Below are 26,997 nucleotides of genomic sequence, written 5' to 3'. Positions count from 1 at the left end.
GCCACCAAAGTCGGGGAGATGAGTGGGGTGGCTAGGAGGGAGTCGATGTCTTCGGTTGTGTTGTGGAGGCAGGCTCAGGATAGCGTCGCAGTGGTATGCGGCGTCGGCGGTCCGTCCTTGCTGGCCGGAGGAGGGTTGGAGGTGTCGGAGGGGAGAGGTGGTCGGTGGTACAAGGGCGGTGGCGGCGGAGACCACGTATTATGAGTGTGAAGGGTAGAGTAGAGAGCAAGAGGAATGACTCTTGTGGCGAGTGGGCAGTATGACTACAAAGAATAGGCGGCAAGTCGCAAGCAGCGGTGGACCTCGCCACGCATCGAAGTCGGCACGTCGCACGTCGGAGGCTGCAACGACAGCCTACAAAGAGAGAAGCGAGGTGGCGGCGATCGCGGTGGTGTTGGGGGCCATTCTGCCTGGAGGTGGTGTGGTGATGGGGGAAGAAGGAAGGTGCGAGTGAGCTGAGCAGAGTCGAGTCGTGAGTGAGTGAGCAAGCGCAGAGATGCAGCAGGCAGGCAAGGCAAGGCCAACCAACCAACAGGGCAGGGACGGCGCAGGCGCAGGCGCAGGCGGCGTGTGGCAGGAGGGGAGCACAGTCATACTTTGCCTTCGGCCACTTCCGGCGACGCGCCCAGCACCAAGACCAGACACCTCTCGCCTCTGGCCCGCCTCGCCACACCCGCCCACGCGACTTCGCCTCATCGTCACAGCTGGAGCGATGATGTGAATAGCAGCCGTGTCTCGCATCGCTCACCATGGCTCATGCCACAGATGCCATCACTGCGAGGCCGTGGCGGGAGCTGTCTCGCCATGTGTGCGGTGCAAGCTCTGCCGCGCGCATGATGAGCTCTCTCCTCTCACGCATCCCAGCAGCGGCGCCTCGTGTGATTGACAGCACATCTCGCCCCAACACAGCGCGACTCCCGGCCCTACGTCCTGTAGATGCCCCTCTCGTCGCTGTGTCTCATCGCGATGTCACTTCCATGCACTTTTCTGCCAAGCCTGTGTGGTGGTACTGATACTGTACCGGAGCACGAAACACAGAGCACCGCATGCGACGGAGACACGGCCGCCAAACAAGACACGATCCTCCCATGTCATTCGCGCGTAGCAGGCTGGGCTGTGCGCTGCGCTGCGGATTCACAATTCTGCCCACGGAGCCACGATCCGAATCCGGGGCGGCCACTTTCTCGGACCTTTCGTCTAGGCACACCACCACCGTCCACGCCCGACAGCCGACGCTGTAGTTAGTAGTGGTGGCAAAGCCCAAACATGGCCGATGACTTGATCGACTGGACACTTGTCAGAGATTTGCCGTCTGCTGCCTGGAGTGCAACATCCGTCAAGAAAAGGTCAGCACAGCTCAGCGACCAATCATTGGCTGAGCGGTTTTGTGCCGCAGGCGGCAGGGTTTCTTGCAATTCAGGTGACCAGACGTGATCTTCATCCGTGAAACAGCAGAACGTGCTACCTACCAATACAGAAGTGCCATCCGTCTGCGCCCACACAGACCGGGCGAGCGATGGTAGAGACAAGTCACGTCAGCATTGCGCCGCGCCATTTGTGAGCATGTGTGAGTCAAGTCGAAGACCTCGTTGCTGCATTCACAAATTCCTCTTCCTTTGTTCGCATCTCAGTCGGGGGCAGGCAAAGACGAGATACATATGATAAGCATACCTGCGTCTTGAGATGACATCGAGCAGCAACAGTTTATTCAGGCAAATTGGTAGAATAGCAAAACTATCGTACAAATCACGCGAACGCGAGCGCAAATCACAAATTGGTCATAACGCAACAGCACTGATCAAACCCAAGTACCAGACCTGTTCCTCCACGCGGCTCAACGGCGCGAGTTCCTCACTCCCGATTCATCAAGAACGGACACTCACCCGGAGTCATCTTGCTCATCTCCTCATGTGTCAGTCTGGTCTCTTCGGTCTCCGATCCAGCCGCCACAGCTTCACCAGCCTCCGGCCCGACCTTCTTCTCCGTGTCCTTGGGGTGAGGGTGCACTTGCTCAGCCGAGCCTTCCAAGTGTTTGTCGACGTCGTCATATGTGCCGGTGACCTTTGACTCATCTTCGACTTTGCCACGCTTGGCCGCAATGACCACATCCTCTTCGCGCCCTGTGATGGACGATGAGTAGATTGAACGTGGAACTTGCTCCTCTTCGGCCTGGCTTGTAGTTGGAGCCGACTTTGTGTTTGGCCACTCTGAGGGAGGGATAACTTCGGTTTCGGCTTGAGCATTCGATTCAGGCTTCTCGAGCTTTCTGTCTTCGCCTTGCGTGGCGGCGCTGTCGACGATACTCTTCGCGTTGGAGTTGGCTTGCTCCAGTGATGTGTCAGTGAGCCCAACTGTGAGAGGTCTGGAAGGCATTTGCTGCGTCTTTGTCGAAGATTGGTCTGTCTGTCCCATGTAGACACCATTGCTTCCATCGTCCTGGCTACCCTCTGCATGCCCCGACTTCTCGGCAGAGATAGAGGCGGGCTGCTGTGTGACGTCGGAGTTGCCATTCGTTGCTGAGTCCGCGGTCTGCTTGACTGCTGCGCTATCCGCGTCTACGTCCAGCGCGGTCTCCATATCCACTTTGCGATTCATCGTCTGCTTGTTGACGATTCCTTGGGGCGCAATTTGGCGAAACATCTCAAGAGGATCCATCCAAGTCTGAATAGCTCGAAGACGCACTTTGTCGTCGACTTCCGCGATAGTGACGCCTTCGATGTCAATGATGCCGCCATGGGCCTTTGCTGTAACCTTTTCCCCCTTGCTAGTAGGTGTCAGTACTGAGTGCCAAAGCAACGTTAGGAGACGCGATAGAGGGAACGCGGACTCACTCGTTAAAGCCCACATAGTCTGTGCACAAGTTAGATGGAGCTCAATCTTTCGAAATATTACTCTGTAGCCTCTGCTTACCACTCTTCATCGTTCCCCAGTGTCTCCATCGAAATGAAACCCTCGGTGGACCGCTGTACACTTCCAGTACCTCCCACGCAAAGGTGGGCATCATACGTTTGAAAGTCTTGTGACTTGAAGCAAAGTCCGAGTTCTCCGGACTGTAGTATTCATTCGGTGCAATAATTCCGTTGTACGTGCCAACCTGCAGACCACTGTGTCAGTTCATGGGACCGAGCATTCGCTGTTTGTGACACGAACCTTGATCATGTGCTCTGCTGACCTAGATTCCACGGTGATTAGAATATCAGGCATGCTATCAGAGTCTGCAGGTCTTACATTGGTGGCCCTCCTCCCATTGCAAAAGAGTAGTTCTCGTGATCAATGGTTCTCCAGTCCGACAGACGTGGCTTGAACGATGCTTCGACCTCCCAATTCTTGACCAGATTTTCGACCATTTCCTCGAGACTGCCGGCAGCGTGGTTCATCGTCTTCCCTGTTCCATTATTGTCAGATACGGGAGCAATTGACCGACAATGAACGCAGAGTGGACATGGACGATCAAAATCGCGCATATTCAAAGTCATGGACCAGGGTCCGGAGCAATGGATGACTGAGGGTAGGTCTGGGTGCGCTGGTGATTGCTTGGTTCCCAAAGCATCGAAGTCTGGCGCTCGTGTCATGGCGGGTGGGATAGGGTGGCCACGTGGAGCGTCCAGTCGCGTGCATAAACAAGCAGATGCTGTGCGCCACCGAGTTGACAGGCATCACAGGTGTAGAGATCCAAGAGACTGCCAGAACATCTGCTCACCTTCAGCCCACACTTTGCGTGTCTTCGAGTAGTCTGGTGCCCGGCCATAACGCCATTGCACGCCCTTATCTCCAAAGACAGCGTTTGGCGAAGCAAGATAGTCGGGAACCTTGGGCAATTCTTGTGGGGTTTCGGGCTCCGCAGAGGTAGGCTTGATGTCTTCGGTCGCCATGAGGGAGACTTGACACTACTGATGTGTGCCGATGATCAGCTCGTCAGATATGCTATCTCAGAAGTGGAGGAGGCTTCGTGAAGAAAGTGGCAGATAGTAAGAAAGACGGCACCAGTGGTTGAGAAGAGCTGCATTTATGATTGTGGCAAGGACGTCACGGCACGCCTTCGCGTATGCCACGGCGCCATAGTCGGTTGTCACAGGCTAGAGCAAATGCACGACCAGGCCTCTTGAGCGGTAGGTGTGGGTATTGGCGGGCACTCGCTGCTTGTCGACCGGTAATCCTTGAGTCCCAGTATCGCGTGGAACGTTCTGATCGTGTGTAACGCGCATTGTGCTCTTATGTCGCGGAAAAATCGAGGGCTACAATGCAGGTGGAACTGCATTGGGAAGACCAAATCTCCTTTAACAGCAAACTTGGCGAACGGAATGGCTGCTTGTGCGTGCATAATTGACCGCAGCAAACGTCTTTTGGACATTCGTAGCTTGGGCGTCCAAGGCGCGCAGGCTACTGTCAGTGGCACCAGTCAAGGCATTCTGGTATCCAAGGAAATGCCGTTGATGGTTTGGTGAGACGAGTAGAACTGCAGTGTCAAACATGCGTTACCCTTGCTGTGCGACCTGAGCACGTGGGAGGAAGGGGCAATCGGCAGCCCGGCCTAGGCTTAACCGCCACGATTGTGGTTACGCGACATGAATATACAAAGCAGAAATGCTGTGTGGTCCCCGAATAGATCTCGGAGTGGACTCATCAGCTTTGCTTGATCTGGCTCGCTTCCAGATTAGATGAGACGCGCCAGTGGAGATCCTCATGAAAAGTGTCGGCGTCGTGTAACGTGAATCCCTGCAAAAGCGTGGCACTCGTCTCTTTGCAGATTTTGGCTGTTACCAAGCAACCAATGCAGAGGCAAGGGCAAGATGCGGCGTGAACACGCTTACTCTCAGCTGCCAGGTTACATTCCTGTACGCATTGGTTCCGCTATCCGAGACGCAATTGTCAGGGAGGTCAGTGTGCCCAGAGCTCATGGCAGAAGCTTCGTGCCGAACCGACACGCTGTATCGGCTCCAGCTGCTTGCTACCGTTTCAGCCTTAACGACCAGAACGCGAGCCGTTCGCTGTCACACAACTTACGCATGCCACATGTTGCGACCCACGGCTCAAGATCGGGCATTGGGACATATCGATGCATTCGAAATTCGTTCAATGGTTCGGCGCATAGTTAGACCGAATGTCTCGACCCGAGAGGACTCCAAAGTAATTCGGCAGCGCTGCTGTTGGTCTCCATTCACGGTACTATGAGTGCTACTTCGTCGGCCGCAACTTGAGGCAGAGGGCAAGCGGCGATGGGCATTTATTGGCAACAGCGGATCGTCCAGTCCCGTAACCGCTTGATCCAATGCACCCGGAGACAGGCGGAAGAGGACTTTTATGCTTCTGTTGAAGGTGTGCGCGCTGCAATCTCGGACTCGTTCATGCCGCCAAATTTCTCCACGCCCGGCACTTGTGCCCGCTCTATACGGTGCGCTGGCAATCGCTTCGAGCAATCTGCATATTGAGCCAAAGTCTGGCATAGGTATGCTTCAGGTTGCCGTGTCGCTTGCACTCTGCGTGCGTTCCATTCTCGTGCCGCTGCAAGCAATCCTCAACAAACATCTCTTCGCCCGCCATCGTCATGTGAATGGGCGACGAGCGCGCAGGGCTCGAGATATGTGGGGTATGTCTCTAGAAACTCCGATGGCAGTAGCAGCGTTGATGCTTTTGGTCCAGCAAAACCGCGCTACCCAGAACAAGATGCCCACAAACTTCTCTCAGCCTCCAAGGATGATGGTCCTGATTGCCTGAGATTGCGCCCCCGCGAGTTGCAATGCCGTCTGCACAGTCTGCCGATCAACCTGTCTCCCGCCACTACTCTCCAGCTTCGCGATGAGCTGGCCATCTCCGTCGGATCCCTGAGTCACAACAGTCATGAACTGATTGCAATTTTGCTCCTCGAATGCGTCAGGGTCGGCAAGTAGCCACGTCTGTGCATTGCTCGAAGCCTTGAGTGGTGAAGCTGTAGTGAAAACCCCAAAAGTACTGATTGAGGGCAGAGCATGAAGTCGAAGAGAGCGTGCATCGGAAGATAATGGCGAGCAGATCACGCACTCCCTGTCTGGATCCCAGCGTGCAGTCGGCAGCTGAGTGTCTTTCAACGCAGCAGAGACAGCCAACCAAGCAGCGTCAAGTGCATTACCGTCCAAGGCCAGGCACAATATGTCCACGTACAGCGTCCAGAATGCCTTGGTCACCGTTTTGCCGGCCTCATCTATCGTGTCGTCGTCGCTGGCTGGCTGCACGTAGTCAATGCGAAGGTCGTTCAGATTTATGGCGCCGGAGTCGTTCAAGAGGGACGAAATGCGATAAGACAGCGATTGCGCAACGGAGCCTGGTGCATTTCCTGGCAAATGTGCTGGAGAACAACCAGTGCTGAGTTCCAGATTCGGGACAATCAGGCCTAGATGCTCAATAATCTCATTCTCGTCAACATCATCGCCGGGCGGATTGGGAATGTCGGAAGCAAGAAGGACCTCGGCCCGTACACCGCATACCACTGCGGTATCTCCAACACGAATGACTGCACTGCCGTTGCTGTGCGACAGCGATCCGGTATTGATTGTAGGCTTGCGAAATTGCTCGGGCGACCTTCCACTCGGTCGTGTCGGTGTGGGTAGCTTGAGATGTGAGAGCAGGAAAGGCTTCGGCGCCAAGCTGGCGAATGTGTCTCTTGGGAATGTCAGACCGGGAGCGGCCTCTGCTGTGTCCGCCATGATGCGTGTGGTGGTCGTGGCACGCAAATGGACGCCAATGTTGTCGGTAGACCAAACGTCAGGAAGTTTGGCAAAAGTTTAAGCGAACTGCTGAAATCCGAATCCGAAGCAGACCCGCTCTTTCTTCACGAAGGTCAAAGACAAATCTCTCGATCCAAAGACATCCATCACGAGTTCACATTCAATTTTCTGCTTGTAATGCTTACTATGAATGAGCATTTAGCGCGACAGAGATTCGGCCTCGTTGGCTGATCAGCTTCCCACATCCGGCAGAGCGCGCAAATCGTCACCTTTTCTGGCTGCAGTGTGTCTGTTCATGTTTCTCAACAATGAGCACTCGCTCCTGTAGACTCAGCCCATCATTGCATCCAGGAGTTTCTGCTTATATGGACGCAAAACCTGGTTTGCGTGTAATCTGTGTTCTCCAATGCCCCAACCGTGCAGGTTCTGCCTATGACGTTGGTCACGGCTTTTGCTGCTGCAACACCGCTGCAATGACGCGCCATTTATCTTCGTGAGCACAGTGCAATTGACATTTTCTGATTCTCATAATCCCGAGCATCTAAGAACACAGGTCAGCCACAGTCATGGAGAAAAATCACATATACCAGTACAGTCTGCTCAATGCCTTGATGGACGGCGTCAGCGAGACAGGCATCACTGCAACTAAGCTCGCTAGCAAGGGCAACCAAGGCCTGGGCACTTTTGCACGCATGCAAGGCGAGCTCATGTTCCTCGACGGCAAGATATATCAACTCCAAGCCGGCGGTCAAACAAGAGAAGCGGACGATACGGACCGAATCCCTTTCGCAGTCAGCACACACTTCGTACCCGAACAGACAAGTTCAGTAGATTTCAAGGACAAAGACGGTATCGAAAATGCGTTGAACAGCTTCAACGATCATGCGGCGAATCTATTCATGACTTATCGCATCGACGGGCATTTCGACTACCTGAAATGTAGGACTGTGAGGGGCCAGGAGTGAGTTTATTCACACGAACACTAATATTGCATCTTGCTCATGGCTGTCGCACCAGGTATAAGGGGCAGCCACTTTCCGAGCTTGGCAAGAAGCAGTCAGTCGAAGAGTACGAGAATGTTGAAGGCACAATGTGAGCACAGTACCCGCGAAAACATGCTTATCTCCTGCTGATACCATGCACAGCATCGGCTTTCGGACTCCGCGTAACTGGCAGGGTTTCGGAGTCGCCGGCGAGCATCTCCATTTCATCAAGCAGGACCGATCAGCAGGAGGACATGTTCTCGACCTTAGAGGAAAAGGCCTCACGTTCAAAGTGGCCGTGGCGAGTAACGTTCACGTAGAACTTCCCACCTCCGATGATTTCAATGACGCGAAGCTCGTAACCGACGATGCAGGAGTCAAAGAAGTGGAGGGTTGATTATGAAGGGATTGGATTTTGTGATGACCTAACTCTGTCGAGCAACAGAGACTCTATACCATGCACTACTTCAGTGCCTCGCTTTTATTCTGCACCCCAAGCAATTGTTTCTCTGCGTATCGGAATATCAATATCAGCCGACTGAGTCCTGAATGAGTCCGGCCGCAAGATCCTTGGCGCCAGAGTAGTCGATCCGAACGTCCACCAAAGAAAGTCCATTGTGTGCAAGTGCTTGGTCCATGACACTCTCAATCTCGGAGGAGTCATGTATACGGAAGCCTTTGCCTCCAAATGCTTCAGCATATTTGACAAAGTCGATGCCGCCCAACTTGATGCCTGAGCTGCGATTATACTGGATCAATTGATACAATGTTAGCACTCTCCATTCAGTCTACCCGCCATTACAGTTGACCAAGCGAGACGTAACAAACATACCTTCATCACTTCTTGAAATTCGACCTGCCAGGTGTCAGTAACGCTGTCTTGAGTGAACACGTTGCAATGATGTATCGTACCATGTTGTAAGCTTCATCATTCCAGATGAAGTGAGTGATGTTGCACCCCTGCAGCACTGCTGTCGAAAGTTCCTGTGACGAAAACATAAAGCCTCCATCACCACTGACAGAAACCACCTTCTGCGAACAAGGCGGATCTTGGACAAGCGAGGAAGCTATCGCCCAGGGCATTCCTACTCCTAATGTTTGCTGTCCGTTACTGCAGAGCAGCTTTCTAGGCTCGTATGCGAAGAAGTAGCGCATCATGTAGATGTAGACTGTGCCAACGTCCCTGAACGACCTGTCAGTAATCCGCCAAGCTTGTTCTCAGAGGGGTCTTACACGCAGACGGTTGTCTCCTTCGAGACTCGCTTTTGCAGTGCGGCGACGAATTGAAGTGGATGAACCAGTCCAGTGTCACTTTTAAAGTTCTCAATGTCGTGCTGCCAGGATCGTAGCTCCCGAGTCAGGGACTTGCAGAATTCATCTTGTGCTGGATTCGCCACGTGCTTGACCGTGTCGCCAAGGGCCAGGATGTTCTCTTTCACAGAGCCGAGTAGCTCTATTTCAGGGTGATAGTACGCGCCGTAGTCGCAGGATGTGTAGTCCTGATAGAAGTTAACTCGTCGGCGATCGAGACTTGCGAGCAAATAGTGCACTCACCACATGTATGATACGTAAGTTGGACTTCGGATTCCAGGAGCTCGCGTCATCTGTGCATTTTCGATCAGCATAAGTATTTGTTCCGGCCTGATGTGTGGGTTGAATTCGTGTCGAGATGCTCTGTATCTCGTGTGTGGCTGACACAAGACTTGACAGGCACTTACATTCAGTCGGGTCGTAGCCCAAACATAAGATGAGGTCCGACCGGGCAAGGACTCTATCCCCTGTTTGATTTCTGAACAGTCCAACGCGTCCAAAATATACATCATCAGCAAGGTCTGCTGAAACAGCTCCCGCTGCCTGGAAAGTTTCGACGACCGCGATCGGATGCTTTTGGAGGAATTGGCGAACTGCACCCACGACAATGGTACTGGCTGCTCTTTGACCAAGGAAGAGAACTGGTAGCTTAGCCTCATCTATCATCTTCGCGACAGTCTGTACATTGGCAGTCGGCGCTGGGCCAAGAGGTGGAGACTTGAATGCCGAACTTGGGAAGGCAGTAATCTTGCTCTTGCCTGCCGCAACATCCATAGGTAGAGATACCACTGCACTTCCTTTTGGATTGGCATTGGCAGCCCGGAACGCCGCTAGAATTACCTCTGCGGCCTGATCTTCCACGTCGATGTTGGTAGCTGACTTCGCAGTTGGACGCAGAATGTCGAGGGCTTCGGCTCCAGTTAGCTGCCTGAGGGAACGATATGAAGTGAAGTTGAAGACATGCCTTTCATGCTCTGATGTGTGTGCTTGGTGCTCAGCAGACGAGGAACACTGCCGACAATGGCTACAACTGGGTCACCCTCCGTCGTTGCCGTTACCAGCCCTGTAGTCAGATTGCCTGCTCCGGGCCCTGAGGTCGCGATGCAAACACCTGGATTGCCCGTGATGCGGCCCACAGCGGCCGCCATGAAGGCAGCGTTCTGTTCATGCCTGCAGACGACCAACTTGATTTCGGGATGATCTGATAAGGTGTCGAATATGGCATCGACTTTGGCTCCAGGGATTCCAAAAACGACCTTCACATTGGCCTGGACAAGGCTTTCGACGATGATCCGGGCGACTTGCTGCTCGGCCATGGCGTGCAATGCTCAATGGAGTAGTTGAATGATGTCGTGACAACGAAACGGAGAGACGAAGGGTCTCTTACTTGCCTTGGGCGAGGTGCTTCCTACTGCAGCATTGTGTAGCGTGAGTAGTAGTGAGCTTTCCGCGATGGCCCGAGTGAATACGGTTGACGAGACTGTGGGCCCGTCATCACAGCTGCAGCAGTGGGCGTTGCATGATGCAAGTCGCGCAGGAGACGTTATGTCATGCTCAGCTCACGTCGGCGCGGGTGCAACAGCAGAACCCAAACACGAATTTGATCTGACTTCAATGTTCCTCACCTCCTCTTGGCAGTGCATCGGCCTCAACCGCGAACGCGTCGTGGCTTTAGCAAGCAATTGGTGATGAGCGACAGCGATGAGGTCGTCATCCCTCAACAATGTCGTTGAAGCGCAAAGCCTCGGACCCGGACGATGCGCCAGATGAGCCGCCCTTCTTCCGCAGCCAACCCATTGAGGACCGGCAGAGCACCTTCATCGGCTTCTATTCGTCCTCGCTCAAGCCCAAAGAGCTGCAGGCCTTGCCCGAGCTGAAGACGGCCGACCACAAGGTTGCAGGCTGGCGGCGCGAGTCCAATCAGCAGAGCATCGGCAAAGCCAAACTGTACGTCACCGGCTCCGACGACGATGGAGAGAAATATGCGGGCAAGAAGGTGGAAAAGGTGATGGAAGCGTGTAATGCTACAGGCAGCGTTGTAGTGGCCCGATGGTGGGGTGGCATCATGCTGGGCCCAGTACGCTTCACTCACATCGAGACTGTGGCCCGGGACAGCATACGCGCCTGCGAGTCGCATCGGGCGGAGGCAGTGGCAAAGAGACGGAAAGTGTTGGAGGATAAGGAAGAGCACGCCAAGCTGTGCAGAACACTCGCCGACAGAGATGCGAGTATTACTGTACTGCGGAAGCTCGCTGCAGACAAGGAGCAGAAGCTCAAGGATATCCAAGATGGCATTGCTGAGACAAAGGAAGCGGATGCTGATGCACAGCAGGCGACAGCTTCGACTCCAACCGCGAACGCTTCAACGGACTACTCGACCTTGCCACTGGACCGATTGCGAGTCCTGGAAAAGGCGAGAGACGCAACACTGTCCTTCCTGCTCAAGAGGATAGACAAAGCTGAAGGCGACCTGGCTAAGCTGGCCATAGACGCTGGATGATAAAATCGTAGTAAGTGCTAGTAATTTTAGACTCTTTCATCTATGCGCTCCGCCTTTTCCTGGCCAGCTGCATCTAGGTATGGATCTTGGCTCTGCACGCCCTGGTGCTGCTTTTCCACATCCACGGGACTACGACCTCCTGCTCGGTCTTCGTCGGAGCCGCTTCCTTCTGTCTTCAACTCTCGACTTTGCGACTCTGGCGTATTCTCTGTCGGTGCGAACTTGCTTCGTTCTCGGATCTTCTCGCCATACTTCCAGAAGAGGAAGGGAATTGGGGCAAGTAGTACTGCAACTCCGCCAATGAGACTACCAGCACCTCCCACTCCAAGCGCATCAAACATCTGCTGGGTAAATAATGGAGCGACTGCGCCAAACGCGCTTCGGCATACCTTTCCCTTGTTAGCAGAAATTCATGTGCTGATTCTGGTCAAATGCAAATCACATACTGTGTTAGCTGCTATTGCGCTGGCAGCATACTGCAAGTATGTGTCGGCTAAATACGACAGATACGATACAAAGATCAAGACAATAGCAGTTGACAGAAACATTCCCGCCTTTTGAACAAGGGTTGGGTCAGCACACGGCACCTGATTCGAGACGGAGTGCCACTTACTATTGTGGGAACAACCCAATGGACAGAGTTGAAGTTTGCCGTCCAGGCGAATGCGAACATGGTAATGGGAAACAATATACCTCCGATCATCGCCTTGCATTCAGTTAGTCATCCATTCAAGTCTGGATGTGGTGACCCAAAACGCAACAGCACTCACCAAAGGCATTCTGTCCTCGGGCTTTCGTGGAATCCCTGCCAACATTTTCTTCTTTCCAAAAGTCGATTCGTAGAAAACGATAGCTCCTGCGATGCATGCTCCCACCATGGTTCCAATGAGAGGAAGGGCGCCAACACCGCTATTCCATCCTCTCTTTTGTTGGAACACAATGGGATAACGTGGCGGTCGTCAGCGAATGCCGGAGCGAGACATCCTATGGGGACTTACATCGTGAATAGCATGTACAGCAAAGCGTATACAATGCTCAGGTATATCGCGACCAAGAGTGAAATCTATCGATAGACCGAGATCAGCGACGTGTCTCAGCATCCAAAATATTTCTTCTGGCCTGACTTACAGGATCCCACAGTATGATCCAAGGCCTAGTCAGAGTAACACGGAAGATCTGGGCCAGCGTATCCCCTGATGCCTCCTTTGGGGCCTGTACATTCTCATATCCGGGCACTTTGGCTTTTCGGATCCTTTTGGCCTTGTTGACCAAGACCTGCTCAGGCAATGTTTCTGGTATAGTGAAGAGCGGGCCCAATGTCAACGCAGTCAACCAAAGCAGAACGTAGAAAGCCCAGCGCCAATCTTTCTTGAGCTCCAAGAAGCCTGAAACTACAGGACCTAGGGCCGGACCAGCAAACGTCATCATCGAGAAGACAACCATTGCGTTTCCACGTTCCACTGGCCCCCATAGATCTGCCAGCACGCCGGGGACATTACTGAGTGCCGCGGACGCGAATGTGCCAGTCAGGAATCTGCCCACCAAAAGCCCAGCGAATGTGTTGGTGAAGGCGCAAAGGAAGTTGAAGATAGAATAGCAGATGTATGTCCCGTAACAGACCCATCTTCTGCCACTTCTCTCTGAGATTGGCGCCCATAGAAGCGGTCCGAAGCAGTATCCAAGTAGGAATAATGTAGTGACCAGATTCGAGGCCAAGACTGATACGCCAAAGTGCTCAGATATGCTGTTGAGGCAGCCTGTAACAATCAGCTCATGAACGGAGCAGAGCGGGGTATGCCATACCTGACGGGGACGAGGAAGCGAATGTTGCTGAGATGACAAGGAAGATCGACACAATCGTTATATACCATCGCCTTGCCACTGACCCTACAGCGTACAATAGAAGTCAGCTGTTGTTACACACGCATCGCTGTCGTTGCGCGATGGCTAAGCATATCACTCGCCACTGACAGTTCTTCGGGTTCTCCACATCGCCTTCACAAAAGTCCAGGTGCCCATCTTGATTCAAATGTATAACGTCGTTCTGGACCGTTCCGCTTCGGTATGGTTTTGCTACAGGGCGCGACAAGACGCGTTCGAGCGACTCCATTAGTGCGTTTCAATGGATAACCGATCCATACGTCCAGCGGCCTCAACCGATCAAACGCAGGAAACAAGCGTAGAATCCAGAGAACTCACGGGTACACGAAGGAGTCGAAGATTCTAGGAGAGAAACAAGCACACCATACAGCAGGAAGAGGGTCGTTAGCGCAATTGCATCTTGCACATTGGAGGAGCATGTCGCATCATCGCCCTCTGCGTGAACGCCTTCATCCCGCGCGCCTTTCGCTACTTCTTAACCCCGGACGAATGACTTTGGTGGAGAAATACTACCAAGCGGCAAAGGCTTCGGGAGTACGGCACGAGGAAAGTGGATTAGAGCTGTGGTTGTGTGGAGCAGGACCGAGGTGCGAACAGAACTCTGGACCAACGCTTGGACGACCCTGTGGGCTACTTTCTTTTGTCATGGCTTGTTGCTCTGTTGATTGGCATTTGGAAAGAAGTTCAATAGTCTTGTCTTTGATGCTTCGATGGAAAACTTGCCACCTTGCCGAACCTACGATAAGGCCTGCTTCGCCAACGCAGTGCAATGAACATGACGAAGTCGTCCTATCGTCTACTTCTGCACCTTTTCGATGATCAGCGCATGAACGGCATCGTCACTCAGTGAAAGCGAAGGGACTTGTCCAGAGATTTGCGAAGTTTTCCCGCATTGCCTTGCAAGAATTGAAAGCTGTATCTGCGTCCAGAGGAACGACATGTGTTGGGAGGCAAAGAGCAAGACAGTGAACACATTGTGGCATTGCTGAGCGGCTGCGCAATCGATCTCATATAGAGTTGACTCGGGATAAGGTGTTCATGTTCAGGCTGGACAGCTTTGTCTGAAGATGGTGATGTGAAGAAGAAGCGGGGAGTCAGTGCGCTGGAAAGCCAGACAGCAACAACAACCCTGGACGATGTCCATCTGACATTCATGTAGGTCCGCTGTTTCGCACGCAATCTACATCTCGACTCAGGCTATCACTTGTCGCTGGTATCGACGAATTTTCAGAATGAACAAGAAAGACATTGCTTGCAGGCGTAGTCGTCTGTAAAAGCCATCACACTCGCACTGCCTTCGCGAATGAGCTTCGCATCGCCTTCAAAAATGGCCCAAGCTCTTTCGTCTCGTTCAGTCGTTCCTGCGCCTCCGCCGCCTCTTCTCTGTCCAAGCGTGGCTTCATGCTCGCAATTTCGTACTCCCTCCCGCCAATCTGCAGCTCGAACCAGCACTCTCGATCCGCGTCCCGGCTGTCGAGCCCAAGGAAAACGAATTTGAGCCGGTCCTCGACGCCTGTTCCTTCCATGCGTAGCCCCAGACAAGTCTCCCAGAACCGCAATTCGGGCATGTTGTGCCGCGCTTGAGCATCGAGTGACCGTTGATGCGCAGCCTGAGCCTCCTTCTTTTGTCGTATCCTTGCTTGGGTCGATGCGATCTCAGTCTTGAGCTGGTCGCGACGATTGGTATGCTCCTCCCTCTCAGCAGTCAGCGACCGGATCGCGTCATGCATCTCGGCCGTCTCTTGCGCCTCTTTTGCTAATGTGTGCGCATGGTTCGACGATTTGCTTTCCAGTTCTGCAATCGCATGTTTCTTCTGTCGCTGTTGGTCTGCGCGTCGTTAGCATCCTCTCAGGCTGGTTAGAGAAAAGAATGTTCATACCCTCCAAGTCCGCAACATTCATCCGGAAGGCATTCTTCTCCTCCAGAACTCGCTTTCTCCCACGCTCAATGAACTCGTCGAATCGTTGCGTAAATTGTGCCATGCGTTGCCGGAGCTCTTCAAAGTTGAAATCGACGGTTGGCAGTGTGTCTGCCATTGATGGGCCTGCAACACCGTAATCTTGCTGTCGGCCGGAAATAGATGAACCAAATCGACTCGGAGTCATCGTGGCTGTCGACATGTTGGATGCGCGTGTGGTGGCCGCTGCCTGTTGCTGTGTGTGAGGATGTGGATGTCGTTGTCGATTGATGCGCGCGTGTTGTGCTAGACTGTAAACATTCGGAGTTCGGCCCGGTCCGGTTGCGATGAGCCGGGGCACTTGCACTTGCAGACGAGACTTTCTTCACCTCTACCATTCACGACACCACAACTACCAACACCACTGCAAAATAGGACCACTGGTCCTGCCGGCGAACGCTAGGATATCGCACCCAACTGGAAAAATCAGCGCGACTCTGCCATCTACTATGATCAAGCTCGCTTTCAGAGTGTGGATTTGCAAGCTTCCCATCGAGCCGGATGGCTGAAAGAGCCAAGCGCAACCTGCCGTACGGTCACTTCGGACAGGTAGCATATTCTCTGGAAGATGAAGAATGGTCTTTTGAGCGTGTCTCTACGCCTCCCCAGATCGTCCGTTCTTGTGGACCTCCAAACCATGTCTATCAGCCATCTGATAGGGAGCAATTGAAAAATGTTCCTGTACGCGCTGAACCTCAGGGCCAACGTATGCGTAGGCAGACGAAGGATCTCCTCGAGCATGTTCCTGAATTACAGCCAGCAGCGGGCCTTCTTACGGAATTGTTGCGAGTCTCAGAGGCTACACAGGAGGCCGTCTTGAACCACGACAGTACCACTGGAAGGCTTATCGCAACTAGCAGCATTCGCTCCGAAATCCAGCACAAATCCATGCGCATCGCAGCTTTGGCGTGTGGCGAGAGTAGGACAGAGTTGCGCTTGATCCATGTCCAGAATCGAAGACGAGGCTTATCGCACAACCACAAAAGCTGGGTCGCGGTCCCCACTCTCTACGGCGAGGAGACCGTGTGCACGAAATTCGACGGACCTGTTCAACAAGTTGTTTTCGCGGAGCCAGTCGATCGAGGAGAGCCACTGCTGGGCGTTCGCCTTCTCACGAAGACACTCATTTTCCGTCCAACTCATGGCACACGTAAAAGTGCGGAACAAGAAGTATCTTCGAACATCCAGCCCAACTTGATGTACGACGTGGATATCAAGTCTACTGGCAATCTAGCGCACGCCGATGTAGCCTTCAACCCTTGGTTTTCTCAGCAAATAGCTTTGGTTGATCAAAGCGGTTCGTGGACGGTAATGGAGTTTCAGTCTCGCAAGCTCTCTCGTGTCGCGCGCACATGGACGGGTGCCGTAAAGGCCAGCTCTCTCAGCGATGGATGGGCGCGCATCGCTTGGCTGTTCAATCTGGAAATCATAGCAGTGTGCACTCGGGATACTATCACACTAATCAGTATTGCTGGCCAGAATAGTGCCCGGCTGCATACTGTTGCGCCGGATATCGCGAGTGGTCCGCCATGGATACTGGACTTTGCCGTTCTACCTGGTCAGATGGACAAATTTGCAGTTCTGACTACGAACAATCTTCTCGTGTATCGAGTCGCGAGCTCAGGATCACATGGAGTACAAGTGGAGAACATCGCCACAATAGAACATTTCCGCAATCCCGAAGCTACAGACATGCGGATGAGCATCTGGTGTTTCGATGAGGGTATGCCTGCACTGCGTGGTAATCTGTTTCCAGCTAACCTTTCTTTAGGTGTAAACGTGTTATTATATCCACGCACGGGTGGTGTTGCAACTTTGTATGGTCTCAACACATCAGCACAAGCGACTTTTCACATCATCGATCCGATCGAGGTACGACTAAAGCGACACAGCACCTCGTCAACAATTGTAGACATGCATGTTACTCCAATTACCTCAAGCGGAGGCGGGATACTCAACGAAGAGCAAGGCCAAACGGAGTTCTTCCTAGCTACAATTGTGCTTAGCGACGACACGGTCCTGGAGCGAATCTTCTATCGGTCGCGCCGCAACGCCGTCAAACAGGAGTATGTGACAACTTGGGAGACTAAGCTGAACGCTACTGGTGCGAAAGTGAAGCAAATCGGGTTTGCAGGCGCTATCGAAGGCGACAGCGTTGTCCATGACGAACACGTGCAGGAACGACCTGTATCGAGACGCGCGAGACGAATCGCCCCGAGACGCGAGCCAGAGGACAGAGGAATTGACCTGAGCCGTGTCGCGAAGGATTTCGATGTCCACCAAGAATTCATCTCTGTGGCTCATGTTGTGGGCGAGGCGAAGTCTGCATTCCGCACCGAAGAAGACACAATACTGCCTATGCGTACCTTGGACAGCTTTCAAGATACCGAATCGATCAGCGTCGCGAACCCTGGGGCAGGCGAGAGCTTGGATGAGGTGCAGTACCTGCTTTCTGAGTCCATTCACGTACGCGATTCATCCGATGATGCATTCACACCAGAACAGCGCCTGCGAATTAGTCCTATCATGGCTAGGTTGCCCATCGATTTTCCACCGGAACTCCACGCTCATTCGCTCCCCGAGATGTACAACGCGATTATGAGTTGCTGGCTTGCAGGTCTTGCAGATGATGTACCAGGACGCGTGCGTCTTGCAAAAGCAGCAGTCGCACGTCACGTCACGACACAACTAGCTTTGGCGAGCCGAGTCGCTCACGCAGATGAGGGAGAACCTCAGGCTTCAGCTCGTGGCCGCGAGGAACAGTATTCCGGAACGGCGGCATTGTCGAGGCTGCCGATCAGAGCACCACTCAGTGCCAACAGAGAAGGCTCTGCACAGCCAATGGATCTTGCAGGATCGTCACAATTCTCAACGCTACCCACTCCATCGCCAACAGCTACACCTTCCGTGGTCACAATGTCGACAGGTCTTTCGAGCTTCGCGGCACCCGAGATATTCCGCCTCTGCAAATACACCACATTCAGTAAGCCATCTCCGTCGGTCTTGTCTCGCCCAATGAGCAAGATTCTATCCCATTGGAACGTAGGAGATTCGCCAGCCGAATATGACTGGCAGAGTACTTCTAAGCACGTTCAGCGCGATGACGAGGACGAAGACGACGCCGAAGAAATGTCAGAGAGGGATAGAAAACGCCTCCAGCGACGTGCAGAGAGGCACATAAAGCGCCAGCGCCGGGAAGCTGCAGCGAGTCAAGCGCAGCAGATGGCAAGCAGTCAAGCGCCCGAGATTCTGACTGCGAGCCAGCCAGCTGCGATGGTGACCGAGAGTCAGCCTATGGTCATGAGCAGCCAACCGTCTGCACCTCGTGTTGCTGTTGCTAGTCAGGTCGTACCAGGACGTTTTGGAGGTAGGCCAGCGAAGAAGAAACGGAAGTCTGGATTTTAGAAATGCTGCACAACACATTTGTTGGGCTTTTATGTACCGTTTTAGGCTACGGTACTCCGAAGCATGACGTCCGGCTCCACCTGCTTTCATATGCAAGATCTGGGGAAAGCCAATCTGGCAGGAGCTGCCGATCTGCCTAGGCACAACGTGTGGGCGGAGAAGTGTTGACGACATGATTACAGTACTGTCGTGAAAGGGCATTGTTTACAAGTCGCTGTGCAAGACACAGTATCGATCTACTCTTTCGAAAATTAATTCACAATTTGAATCAAAGCATTCGTATCGTCACAATGGCTCCAGTAAGCTCTTGCAACTGCATTTTTGTTGTCTCACTGGCTGATGATAATACAGCAGAAAAGTCTCAAGGAAATGGCGAAGGAGAACCCTACACAAATAGGCGATCCAGTATCGTTGAAGGCAGAGACATCGAACAATGTATAGAACACAATTGGCGGCGTCATGATAGTCCACTGAACAATACAGGAACCAACCGATCAAGATCGTGGTGCATTAGCAGATAAAAGGAAGCACAACAATAATGCTGCACCATCACCAACCGAAGGAGACTTGAAGGATGGAAGTAGTAAGCCACAACTCAAAAACCAAGATCTGGCAGGCACTGGAGGCAAGAGGTTAGATGTGTCTTCTGCGCCAGCACCAACTGAGGGCGATTTGGACAACCAAGGAGGAGGGAAGTCGTTGAAGGATATTGCACAACAGAAGATCAACAAGGGCAACCCAAGTCAGCTTGGAGATCCTGTGAGCTTGAAAGCTGAGACTTCCAACAACGAGCCAACAGATCAAGATCGAGGAGCGCTGGGGACGAGCAAGAATGGGAAACCAAAGATGTGAACTCGGCTTAGGCAGCCACAGGGTTGTCCTTCACTTGACTTCAGCAGCATGTGAAGCAAGAATTGGCAGCGAATAGTTATTGTCGTTTCTTCTGCCTTGTTGGACAATCTTACTATCAAACTACTTGCACTTCTGCCTTCCTGTGTTTTACTCAATAGCACAAATCCGTCTTCCAGTCCCCGAGACAAGCAGCAGAGACAACGCGACAATGTTCCGAAACACTACCCCCAAGAGATTACGCCCGAATCGCGCAGCCAGGCAACCTGCTTTCCTGAACCAGAATGGAAGACCTTTGTACTACAAGGACATATATCGCTCGCGTGATTCAGGAGAGGACGATGAAGGTTCGGCGCAGCACTGCGAATCTGAGTCTGACTCCGATGTTCCAGTCCATACGCCAAGCAAGAAGGGCCGTAAAGATCAGAGTCTTCGCGACAGTGGAAGAAAGAAGAAGGAGCTAGCAAAGGTTAGCAACAAGGGCTCGAAAGGAAGTGCAATTTCCAGTAAGTGATCGAAAACCTCAATTTTGAAATTTACTAATTGTGCTGGCAGTCAGCAGTGGCAGTGAGGAGAGTGGCGAGGAGGATGTGCTATCGAGCAGCAAGTCTACTGACAGGAGACCTCGCGACCCCAACGAAGATCCCGAATACCAAATTGCTCCAATCCTGAATTCGAAACACTCACTGCCCACAGCAGAAGTAAGGAGGCTCAAGGCGAGGAAATGCGGATTGTTCAGTGGGGCGTTTGGTATGAGCATCAAGGCGTTGCGGACTGTGGAGTATGAGGGAGCCGTCGCGGACGATGAGCAGAGCGAGGTACCCGTGGAAGACACGTTCGGTGGGCGTGCAAAACGTGGAATGGTGAAGCGACGTTCAGCGAGCAGGACCATTATCAAGCAGCAATTGGCAGAGCGAGTCGCAGCAAGAAAGCTGGCCCAGAAAGCCGAGAGGAAAGCGCGTCGACAGGTCGGGAAGAAGGCCGCGATGGTGGCAGGGACGACGAACCACAAAGGCCAGCGCGTGGGCACGAAGAGCAGCAAGACAGCTTCCAAGGCACGATCCAAGCCAAAGATGAGGACCAGCATTGGCTCCAAGTCGTCCAAGCCCGCGGCTCAGCAGCACGGCGGAGCTCTGCGCGCGGCAGTGGTGATGGTGGACAACAGAGGGATCAATTTTGCGGAGTACCAGCGTTACGACTCAGATTGAGGTGCAGCTGGCTCATCAGCTGCGTTGGACCTGCGAGGTGGCTGAGGCTGCACGACATGCGGCGCAGCAGGACAAGGGCCCCAGTACATAGCAGCGGGTCGTAAAGAAGACGATCAGGGAATAATGGGCAGAGCTAGTTACTGAGAAACAAGATCATCGGGCCGCAGCCGCTCATCAGTCCAATTGCCTGCACGCTGTAGTCATCGACACTCACTGCACACTGCGCTAAAAGTAGACATCTTTGTAACCAGTCTTCGCAACATAGTCAAATCCAAGCAGCACGTACTTGTAGAAGAAAGTAGGATCTACGATGATCAATGGCTATACGACAACGCGTTGCACGACATCAAGCAAGGCACGAGGCGCGGATGTAGGGGGAGAAAGTAGGTCACGACAATGTATGGCCGAAGCTAATCTGCCCGGCCAAGGCTTGATGCTGCTCCTAGCTTTGTGTTGCATCAGTCCATTACGCTGCCATCCTTCTGCTCTCGATCCTGCGTCCTCTTTTCTCTTCCACTTTCTCTCGTCGGCCCCCCTGCGCAGTCGTGTCCACTCAGCGACGCGCACTCTGCCAACACGTCGCGCACGCATCATTGTTTCTGGACGCGTCGCAGCGTGATCGCGCCACTGTAATCTCAAGGCTGCCAACATGAGCACCGGAGACGTGCACAAGCACGACATCGAGGGAGGCCGAGGACGCGCTGCGGTCGAGGCGCTGAAGGAGGATACTGGCATTCATCACGACACCGCGTGGGCGAGCGCGAATGCAGTGCCGCCCGCTGCCACGCTGGCTGAGGTCCCCAGACACGAGAATGGCATTGGTCATGGACCGCAAGTGCGCAGCACCACCGAAGGCCTCGACATCGTTTGCGGGCCCCTGCTCAATTACAAGCACACGAGTAACGAGCATACCGATCAACCGCAGTGGCACGGAAGTGTACTGATCGTCACGACTCCTGGCCAACAACCCGGCCCGCTCACGCTGAGATGCATTGGCGCTTGGAACGGAGGTGCTGTAACCAACGGAGCCGCAGCCGGTGGTCAGGATCGTACTTTCCAAGCAGAGAAGTTGTATGAGGATCCCACAAGAGGCTTCTGGCGCTACGTGATCGATGTTCCATTTCAGGAAGAGGAGGCGACATGGGCATACAGTATACCGGACATGATCAGCGCTACCGACAAGTCCCCCGTCACGAAGCCTCTGCGCTTCGTCGTACCATCGAAACACGAGTCGATGCGCATCATGTTCCACTCTTGCAACGGATTCAGTGTTGGTACAGACATGAACACATGGACCGGCCCAGTGCTATGGAATGATGTCCTGCGCGTGCACAATGAGCAGCCGCTGCATATCATGATTGGAGGCGGAGACCAGATCTACAACGACAGTGTGCGTGTGGATGGCCCTTTGCGTCCATGGACGGATATCGCGAACCCAAAGAAGCGACGCGATTTTCCCTTCAACGAGGAAATGAGGAAGAAGTGCGATGATTACTACTACGAGAACTACGTCCGCTGGTACGGCACCGAGGAATTTGCCCTTGCCAATGGACAAATCCCGCAGCTGAACATCTGGGATGACCATGACATTATCGATGGTGCGAATTCCCGAACCTCTTGTTTAGTCTATGCTAATGTGTGTGTCCTTTAGGCTTCGGATCGTACACTGACCACTTCATGAAATGTTCCGTGTTCCGTGGCATTGGAGGTGTCGCCCACAAGTACTACCTCCTGTTCCAACACCACATCCCACCGCCACCTTCTACGTACAGCACCGATGCGCCTCAGACCACGAAGACCACAGGACATACGACTTCTCCAGACGCTGTTCAGCTCAAGGATACCTTCGTCATGGTCCCAAAGCGCGAGGACCCTAGCTGGATCATCGGTACGCGACCTGGCCCATATGTCGAAGAGCGAAGTCGCAGCATCTACTGCCAGCTTGGCAAACGAATTGCCTTCCTGGGCATCGATGCGCGAACAGAGCGGACGAGACATCAGATCAACTATCCAGAAACCTATGACCAGATCTTCAAGCGCGCGAATGACGAGATTGCTCGCTCGAACGGTGCTATCAAGCATTTGATCCTTCTCCTGGGAGTACCCATCGCGTACCCTCGATTGCAGTGGTTGGAGAACATCATTAGCAGTCCAATCATTGGACCGATCAAGTTCCTCAATAAGCGCTTTGGTGTTGCAGGTAGCCTCTTCAACCAGTTCGACGGTGGTGTTGATTTGCTGGACGACTTGGACGACCACTACACAGCGCACCAACACAAGAAGGAGCGCAAGGCATTGATTCACAGGCTGCAGCAGATCTCGAAGGATCACAGCGTTCGTATTACTATTCTGGGTGGCGATGTTCATTTGGCAGCGCTTGGGCGCTTCTACAGCAAAGCACATCTCAATATTCCGGCCGAGCGAGATTTCCGCTACATGCCAAATATTGTTAGCTCTGCTATTACCAACAAGCCACCGCCGCAGGCTGTGGCCAACTTGCTTGCACGCCGCAACAAGATCCACCACCTGGACCACGAGACGGACGAGACTCTGCTGGAGATGTTCAACAAGAATCCTGGCGAGGGTGAGGAAGGAGTGGAAGACAAGACGGCGAAGAACAATCACGCGACGATGCCGAGCCGGAACTATGCAATCATCACAGAGTCGCACTCTCACACCGGAGCTGCAGTGAACGGTGTCGCCACAAACGGCACCATTGATGGTGTGGGTGACACCTCAAACAACGCCGACTTCACACTGCCAAAGAACATGCGTGAGCCAATTCACAAGGGTGAAGTCCAGGCCGGCACGGAGCATCCTGCTGCAGGCGGCATCAAGAAAACAGGGCTGGCCGGACGCGATGGTCTCGATGTCTGCATTCGCGTAGAAATCAAGCCAGGTGCGAAGGATGGGCGAACCGAGGGTTATGGCATTTCCATTCCGGCTCTCGAAAGCGGCGCTTACAAGGGCCAAGGCACGACATGGTAGGAACATGGCCGTGAAGTGGTACGTTTGCAGCAAGACAAACGCTGGGTCGAAACCGGTGAGGAGAAAACGGCCGGCTGTGGCTGTTTCTGAGTTGTCCGCGGAGCACAGCACATGTTCGATTTCTTTTTTTTGTGAGGATACCCTGTACAGTGTTCTTCGAAGATCATCTGTAATGTAGTGTAGTCTGAGATTGTGCAGCCAAAAGAACCGTTCTTTCTCGTTCGCTGTCCGCTCTTCGATACTGATTGCAAGAATGCTCATGCTCGCGACATCACATCCCATGCCGACCACCGCCAGCTCCTCCAATATCACTTCCCAACCTCTCCCCTACTCCCGAAGGCAACTTATGATCATTTGGATTCGCAGCAGCCTCATACAAGAAATTCACCGGTTCTCTACTCAATTTCATCCACTCCCCTTTGAAACCCAAATAATCCACCCTCGTCTCATCTTCATCTCCTCTCCCCCAATTATCCTGAAAAAACAAATCCAAACTCCTCACTGTATTAAACAGAGCTCGTTTCACGGGAACTTCTTGCACATCATTACTCTGCGCCAACTCTAATGTCTGCGTCGGAGGTAAATCTGCCGCGGTACTGAAATCGAGGCCTTCGCGGTTGACGTACAGTTTTAGGGTCATGGGTGCGGAGTCGGTGGTGGAGGTTCGGATGAGGATGGAGTGAAGGCGGATTTGAGCTGTGAAGGGGATGTGCATGAGGAGTTGTTCGTCGGTTTCGCTGAGGAGGGAGGGAGAGGGGTTGAGGCGTTCGGACCAGGTTTTTTGCACGATTGCGGCGCCTGAGCGGGATGTGGATTCGTTGAGGGTTGTGATGGCGGAGAAGTCGATTTGGTCGTAGATGTGGTGTTGGAGGGCGGGGGTTATGTCGTTGGTGTGGTCGTGAGCGCCGTGGGAGTGGTCATGGCTGTGGTCGTGATGTTCGTCGTGGCAGTGAGACATGGTTGGATGGTTTTTGTGGTGTTGATCGTGCCGTAGCAGATCGACTTTGAGGTTGCTACATTGTTGTTTGTGCTAAGGAAAGTGTCTGTGGAAGCTGATGCGTGCACATTGACGCGGGGCTATGGGCCCCACTTCGATGATGGCCTGAGGCCTGCAATGAAATATGCTGTGCTAGTCTAGATTGACAACTTCGACATAGCATAGGAACTGTACGATGGCCCAAGCTGCTCTGTTCGTCACATATTAGCGTGATTGTCGGATAAGGTGCAAGGAGAGCCCAATGTCTTCTTTCAGAAAGAATCCTGATCCGCATTTATGCTAAATCGACTTCGATTCAGTGGAGCGGAATTATGTTGGGAATCTGGTGGGATCGCATCGGACTGCACTGCGCAAAGATTCCGCTACTCGTGATCAAATGCCACTCATCCTCTGATCTCAGTACGGTCAGACAGCGCCGGAGCTCTTATCGCATGCTCATTGCAAAAAGGTCGGTCCCGATCTCCTGGCTGCCAACTGGCCGACAAGGATGCTCGTTTCTTCTCTGTGGCAACAGTAATCCGATAAAACGTCGACGCTGGTTGGCTGTCGCTGCAAGCCCAAAGAGGAAGGTGAACATGCCTGCAAGGTGGGGACTTCGCCATAATTGAGGCGACGTCTACCTCCTACATCTTTACGAAATGTCAAGAGACGGGGCTCTTGGGCTCATATGTCATTGCTCACATAGAGAGCAATAGCTCCGCAATCGCGTGCATAAACGTTGTACAATGTGTCTTGTGGGTATGGAACCGCCATGCAGGCTGGCTTTCTCGCGCCCAGTTGGATGTCAGTTTGAACATTGGCTGACAATTTCGAAAGCTGAAATGTTGGCTAGCAAACGCTGCTTGCTGTCGAATTCGTCCCGGCTTTCGTCTATTTGTCACATGTAGTGTGTGCAACTTCGAAGGGCCCTCTGAATACCTGCAACGGCAGCCCCTGTAACCGCGAAAGTGTGGCCAGGAGGCCGAGGCAGGAGGTCTTTTAGAATGGTAGGCAGGTCTTGTCTGCGAACAACTTGACGCCGTCGCCCGCTCTGCTGTCGGAGGGCCTTACGAGGCCATTGTAAGTACTAGCTATTGGCATTTGCTTGAGCTGTCGCTACGGTTTCACCTCCTGACTTCGTGTCTTGAGTTCATGTACGCGTGGCATATCTCGTTTGGGGAGGGCTCTAACATTGCAGGAGCTCGTTGCGGTATTATTCTCTTGCATGGCGTGCCTGTTGCATCCCGTTTCGAAACGCAGAGTGCGCGTCCAAGCAAGCATCGAGGCCGGTCGCTACCAAAAGTAAGTACAATTTGGAGGGGTGACGCGTCTTTTCAATAAAGTGACAGGAAGCCACAAAGCATAAGGAGTCTTTCGCAGGCAATCTAGCACTTTGCGATAGTTCACAGAGTTGGTTGTTCTGTTTGCGAGTCGATGCGTATACGAGCTGCCATTTTTGTGGAGGAGAACAATGGATACGGTCGTCGGAGGTAGGGCAGACGAGGCACGTCGCATTGTTTTCCGAACACGGCTACCACGCAGTGGTTTAGTGCTGCAGTAGTAGCTCACGGCAGCGGCGCGGACGAGCTTCTCGAAGGTCCGCTGTTCTTTTTCTGTACCACATCGTCAGAGGATCCACACGTTCTTGACCTGTGGCAGAGGGGCGAGGGGAGAAACGCCTCAACGCGAGCCACAGTGACCTGGCTGTGTCCAATCACCAATTCGGGTCCGGTTTTGCAAAGGTGAAAAAGTGGCACCTGCTTTTCACGGGCGTAAAAATCTTTGGGAAGCGAATCCACAGGCGAAGTGTGGGCGGCCCAGCCGGCGGTGGTGAGGCATGACATGACGCGCTGGCCCTCACAGCGCAGCGAATCCTTCGACTTCGCGATGGGCGCGGGCAAGACTTGGCCGCGCGTGGGAAGGTTATGCAGCAGACGGGCATTCGAGCACAGCACAGCCATTGGCACTGGGGCATCCTAGTTCTGCTTAAGTGTGCCAGAGAGCCCAGCATTCAGCCAAGTCTCGGCAGGCCTGAGCAGCCTCTTCACCTTCATCTGCATCTGTGGCGTCGCTTGGCATGGCGTGGATCCACCATGTCTGTGTGTCTGGGGCGCGAGGGCGCAACGGGCAAGCGATTGCTCTGCATGGTCAAGCTCGCCAAACGAGACGCGCGACTGGCGGCCATGCGCCGTGCGTCTGCAGGCAGTTGCAGGGAATTCTCGCAACGCCACGCTGCG

General features: G+C 53.4%; 12 protein-coding genes across 12 annotated transcripts; 6 read left to right on the top strand and 6 right to left on the bottom strand.

Moving 5' to 3' along the window:
* Nucleotides 1-1,851: 1,851 nt before the first annotated feature.
* Nucleotides 1,852-3,872, bottom strand: RHO25_001030 (uncharacterized protein; the record flags this gene model as incomplete). Its single annotated transcript, XM_023593640.2, has 6 exons — nt 1,852-2,764; nt 2,832-2,850; nt 2,911-3,094; nt 3,151-3,172; nt 3,229-3,385; nt 3,701-3,872. The coding sequence occupies 6 exons, from the start codon at nt 3,870-3,872 to the stop codon at nt 1,852-1,854; spliced, it is 1,467 nt and encodes a 488-aa protein (XP_023460290.1).
* Nucleotides 3,873-5,681: 1,809 nt separating this feature from the next.
* On the bottom strand, nt 5,682-6,680 carry RHO25_001029 (uncharacterized protein; the record flags this gene model as incomplete). Its single annotated transcript, XM_023593639.2, has 1 exon — nt 5,682-6,680. The coding sequence occupies one exon, from the start codon at nt 6,678-6,680 to the stop codon at nt 5,682-5,684; it is 999 nt and encodes a 332-aa protein (XP_023460291.1).
* A 587-nt stretch (nt 6,681-7,267) lies between these two features.
* Nucleotides 7,268-8,081, top strand: RHO25_001028 (uncharacterized protein; the record flags this gene model as incomplete). The annotated part of the gene is made up of 3 exons (XM_023593638.2): nt 7,268-7,662; nt 7,719-7,793; nt 7,847-8,081. 3 exons carry the CDS (start codon nt 7,268-7,270, stop codon nt 8,079-8,081), a joined length of 705 nt encoding a protein of 234 aa, XP_023460297.1.
* A 133-nt stretch (nt 8,082-8,214) lies between these two features.
* On the bottom strand, nt 8,215-10,311 carry RHO25_001027 (uncharacterized protein; the record flags this gene model as incomplete). The annotated part of the gene is made up of 7 exons (XM_023593637.2): nt 8,215-8,433; nt 8,517-8,540; nt 8,597-8,867; nt 8,918-9,183; nt 9,239-9,288; nt 9,403-9,903; nt 9,960-10,311. 7 exons carry the CDS (start codon nt 10,309-10,311, stop codon nt 8,215-8,217), a joined length of 1,683 nt encoding a protein of 560 aa, XP_023460298.1.
* Nucleotides 10,312-10,718: 407 nt separating this feature from the next.
* On the top strand, nt 10,719-11,495 carry RHO25_001026 (uncharacterized protein; the record flags this gene model as incomplete). The annotated part of the gene is made up of 1 exon (XM_023593636.1): nt 10,719-11,495. One exon carries the CDS (start codon nt 10,719-10,721, stop codon nt 11,493-11,495), a length of 777 nt encoding a protein of 258 aa, XP_023460299.1.
* Nucleotides 11,496-11,521: 26 nt separating this feature from the next.
* RHO25_001025 (uncharacterized protein) lies at nt 11,522-13,605 on the bottom strand (the record flags this gene model as incomplete). Its single annotated transcript, XM_023593635.1, has 8 exons — nt 11,522-11,884; nt 11,942-12,049; nt 12,109-12,201; nt 12,266-12,404; nt 12,494-12,558; nt 12,624-13,252; nt 13,299-13,382; nt 13,467-13,605. The coding sequence occupies 8 exons, from the start codon at nt 13,603-13,605 to the stop codon at nt 11,522-11,524; spliced, it is 1,620 nt and encodes a 539-aa protein (XP_023460300.1).
* A 1,051-nt stretch (nt 13,606-14,656) lies between these two features.
* Nucleotides 14,657-15,497, bottom strand: RHO25_001024 (uncharacterized protein; the record flags this gene model as incomplete). Its single annotated transcript, XM_023593634.2, has 2 exons — nt 14,657-15,204; nt 15,257-15,497. 2 exons carry the CDS (start codon nt 15,495-15,497, stop codon nt 14,657-14,659), a joined length of 789 nt encoding a protein of 262 aa, XP_023460293.1.
* A 338-nt stretch (nt 15,498-15,835) lies between these two features.
* RHO25_001023 (uncharacterized protein) lies at nt 15,836-18,739 on the top strand (the record flags this gene model as incomplete). The annotated part of the gene is made up of 2 exons (XM_023593633.1): nt 15,836-17,057; nt 17,106-18,739. 2 exons carry the CDS (start codon nt 15,836-15,838, stop codon nt 18,737-18,739), a joined length of 2,856 nt encoding a protein of 951 aa, XP_023460294.1.
* Nucleotides 18,740-19,029: 290 nt separating this feature from the next.
* Nucleotides 19,030-19,591, top strand: RHO25_001022 (uncharacterized protein; the record flags this gene model as incomplete). Its single annotated transcript, XM_065602069.1, has 3 exons — nt 19,030-19,038; nt 19,091-19,174; nt 19,223-19,591. 3 exons carry the CDS (start codon nt 19,030-19,032, stop codon nt 19,589-19,591), a joined length of 462 nt encoding a protein of 153 aa, XP_065458141.1.
* Nucleotides 19,592-19,799: 208 nt separating this feature from the next.
* Nucleotides 19,800-20,796, top strand: RHO25_001021 (uncharacterized protein; the record flags this gene model as incomplete). The annotated part of the gene is made up of 2 exons (XM_023593631.2): nt 19,800-20,094; nt 20,144-20,796. The coding sequence occupies 2 exons, from the start codon at nt 19,800-19,802 to the stop codon at nt 20,794-20,796; spliced, it is 948 nt and encodes a 315-aa protein (XP_023459985.1).
* A 649-nt stretch (nt 20,797-21,445) lies between these two features.
* On the top strand, nt 21,446-23,784 carry RHO25_001020 (uncharacterized protein; the record flags this gene model as incomplete). Its single annotated transcript, XM_023593630.2, has 2 exons — nt 21,446-22,394; nt 22,448-23,784. The coding sequence occupies 2 exons, from the start codon at nt 21,446-21,448 to the stop codon at nt 23,782-23,784; spliced, it is 2,286 nt and encodes a 761-aa protein (XP_023459166.1).
* A 271-nt stretch (nt 23,785-24,055) lies between these two features.
* Nucleotides 24,056-24,742, bottom strand: RHO25_001019 (uncharacterized protein; the record flags this gene model as incomplete). Its single annotated transcript, XM_023593629.2, has 1 exon — nt 24,056-24,742. The coding sequence occupies one exon, from the start codon at nt 24,740-24,742 to the stop codon at nt 24,056-24,058; it is 687 nt and encodes a 228-aa protein (XP_023459165.1).
* Between the last annotated feature and the right edge of the window lie 2,255 nt (nt 24,743-26,997).

The sequence above is a fragment of the Cercospora beticola genome, chromosome 1 (genome assembly GCF_033473495.1).
Source record: "Cercospora beticola chromosome 1, complete sequence".
In the NCBI taxonomy this organism is placed as follows: Eukaryota; Fungi; Ascomycota; class Dothideomycetes; order Mycosphaerellales; family Mycosphaerellaceae; genus Cercospora; species Cercospora beticola.
The sequence above is the reverse complement of the archived record's forward strand: the minus strand, read 5'-3'. Positions and strand labels throughout refer to the sequence as shown.